We start from the raw sequence: 2,500 nt of genomic DNA, 5'->3' as shown, positions 1-2,500 counted from the left end.
TTCATTGACATTATACCAGCTTCCACGTAATAAAGAAATTGTACACTTCCCATTGAGTGTATATATATATATATATATATATATATATATATATATATATATATATATATATATATATATATATATATATATATATATATATATATATATATATATATATATATATATATATGTATGTATATATATATACAGTATATACAGAATTATATCATATCTACTATCATGTGCAATTTTACTTTACATGGAGAGTCTCATTTTGAATTAATCTTCCTTTATAAAAATAATCGAAATTGAATTTTCTAGTAATCACATGTTAATTTCACTGAGATCATTTGCCGGTGGTTGTATGCTACCATAAGGAGTCAATCTAGTTGTTTTCTAGTGAAAGATTGCAATAAAAACACATTTGAGTTACCTGCAAAGAATGTGATCGAGAATTCGAAATGAAAGGGAAACACAACCAATATATATAAGGGAATGGTGAAAGATATACAGTATCTATTTGACGTTCTCAGTTCCCCCATTCTACCGGAGATTGGAGACGAATGATCATAGCTGCACTATTCATACCTAAATAATTCGATGAGAGTAATGCATATAAAACTGTCATGACTGGCCAATATAGTAGTAAATTTAAATAAAAAGGAATTTGTGAAATCTTGGAAAATTATTGTGAGAAGTTCTACTAAAGATAGACAATTAAGATTCAACTACGCTTTCGTGTGAGTTTGCTCAAGTCTAGTCGTTATTATTATTATTATTATTATTATTATTATTATTATTATTATTATTTGCTAAGCTACAACCCTAGTTGGAAAAGCGAAATGCTATAAGCCCAGTGGCTCCAACAGGGAAAATAGCCCAGTGAGGAAAGGAAACAAGAAAAAATAAGATATTCTAAGTACAGTAACATTAGAATGAATATTTCCTATATAAAGTATAAAGACTTTAACAAAACAAGAGGAAGAGAAATAATATAGAATAGTGTGCCCGAGTGTACCCTCAAGCAGGAGAACTCTAACCCAAGACAGTGGAAGACCAGGGCCGAGAGGCTATGGCACTACCCAAGACTTAGAAAACAATGGTTTGATTTTGGAGTGTCCTTACCATAGCTAAAGAGTCTCTTCTACCCTTACCAAGAGGAGAGCTGCCACTAAACAATTACAGTTCGGTAGTTAACCCCTTGGGTGAAGAAGAATTGTTTGGTAATCTCAGTGTTGTCAGGCGTATGAGGTCACAGGAGAATATATAAAGAATACGCCTGACTATTTGGTGTATGTGTAGTCAAAGGTAAAGTAAACCGTAATCAGAGAGACGGATCCAATGTAGTAATGTCTGGCCAGTCAAAGGACCCAATATCTCTCTAGCGGTAGTATCTCAACTTGGTACTGATATTAGTCATGAGGGGCAATTAACATGTGAAAGTGGTTACTTTGATTTGTTGATTCGGGAGAAATAAAATATTCTAGCAAACATTATAATTGGATTCCATGATTAAAATACAAAATATGTTCCCTTACTAATCTTTACCTTAAAACAGAATTAAAAATTCCATTATAGTTTCCATCTTTAACTAGCAGGGTGTGACAGCCATCCATGTGAGTTCGATAAATCTGTCGTACCAGGGAACCCAGGTGGAATTCACCTTCGTTCTGAACTCCGGAGACTAGTCCAGCAGTCGCACGTCTCACTTCTGTTTCAAAGGAAATTAAAAGAAGGTGATTGAGCAGTCTACGTTTGGGCTACATATGAAATCGAACATGCTTAAAAAAACATATTCTTCCTATTACAGAGAGGAGAGTTTCATTTGTTATGATATGAAGAAAGTATGTTTCAAAATTTAAAGTTGGGATATACAGTTAAGTTAAAAAAAAGTGAACAGTTCCAAAAGATGTGTCGATAACATACCTTCATTACCTTCATTACATGCGCACTGTATGCGCAAATGCAGAGATGGACAAAACCACCCACACATGAACACAAGACATATTCTGCATGTGTATATTCATATGAATAAAGCAATAGCACACGCGCGCGCGCGCGCACACACACACACATACATATGTATATATATATATATATATATATATATATATATATATATATATATATATATATATATATATGTGTGTGTGTGTGTGTGTGTGTGTGTGTGCGTATGTGTATTTACCCCCGTTTGTGTATATTTGGACACGGCATGTAATCGATGTTGCAAGATACTTTATTTGTATCGATTATCCCTGCAATCTATTTCTTATTTCCTCTTAAAATATTCAGCTCTGTTTTCACTGCAGCCATTCCCTCTTAAGCTTTCTCTTTAAATTGAAAGGGGAAAGAAAACAGATTTTCAAGAATGTGTTCTCTCCACTTATGTCCTCCCCTCTCTAGATATGCAGCGCCGCTCATGTGTCCTGTATTTTATTATCGAATGAAGATCTTTGTCATATTGAATTATCAAAAGCAAAGCCTATTCCATTATCGCAGATGATTCTTGAGTCGA

General features: G+C 33.6%; 1 protein-coding gene across 1 annotated transcript in view; it reads right to left on the bottom strand.

Annotated features, from left to right (window-relative positions):
- LOC137649752 (glutamate receptor ionotropic, kainate 3-like) overlaps positions 1-2,500 on the bottom strand; it is a 17,921-nt gene that overhangs the window by 14,131 nt on the left and 1,290 nt on the right. The window contains exon 3 of the mRNA XM_068382698.1: positions 1,531-1,693. Within this exon, the coding sequence (XP_068238799.1) occupies positions 1,531-1,693 (163 nt within the window). The remainder of the gene's footprint in view (positions 1-1,530; positions 1,694-2,500) is intronic.

Source organism: Palaemon carinicauda, chromosome 11, assembly GCF_036898095.1.
Source record: "Palaemon carinicauda isolate YSFRI2023 chromosome 11, ASM3689809v2, whole genome shotgun sequence".
Taxonomy (NCBI): Eukaryota; Metazoa; Arthropoda; class Malacostraca; order Decapoda; family Palaemonidae; genus Palaemon; species Palaemon carinicauda.
The sequence above is the reverse complement of the archived record's forward strand: the minus strand, read 5'-3'. Positions and strand labels throughout refer to the sequence as shown.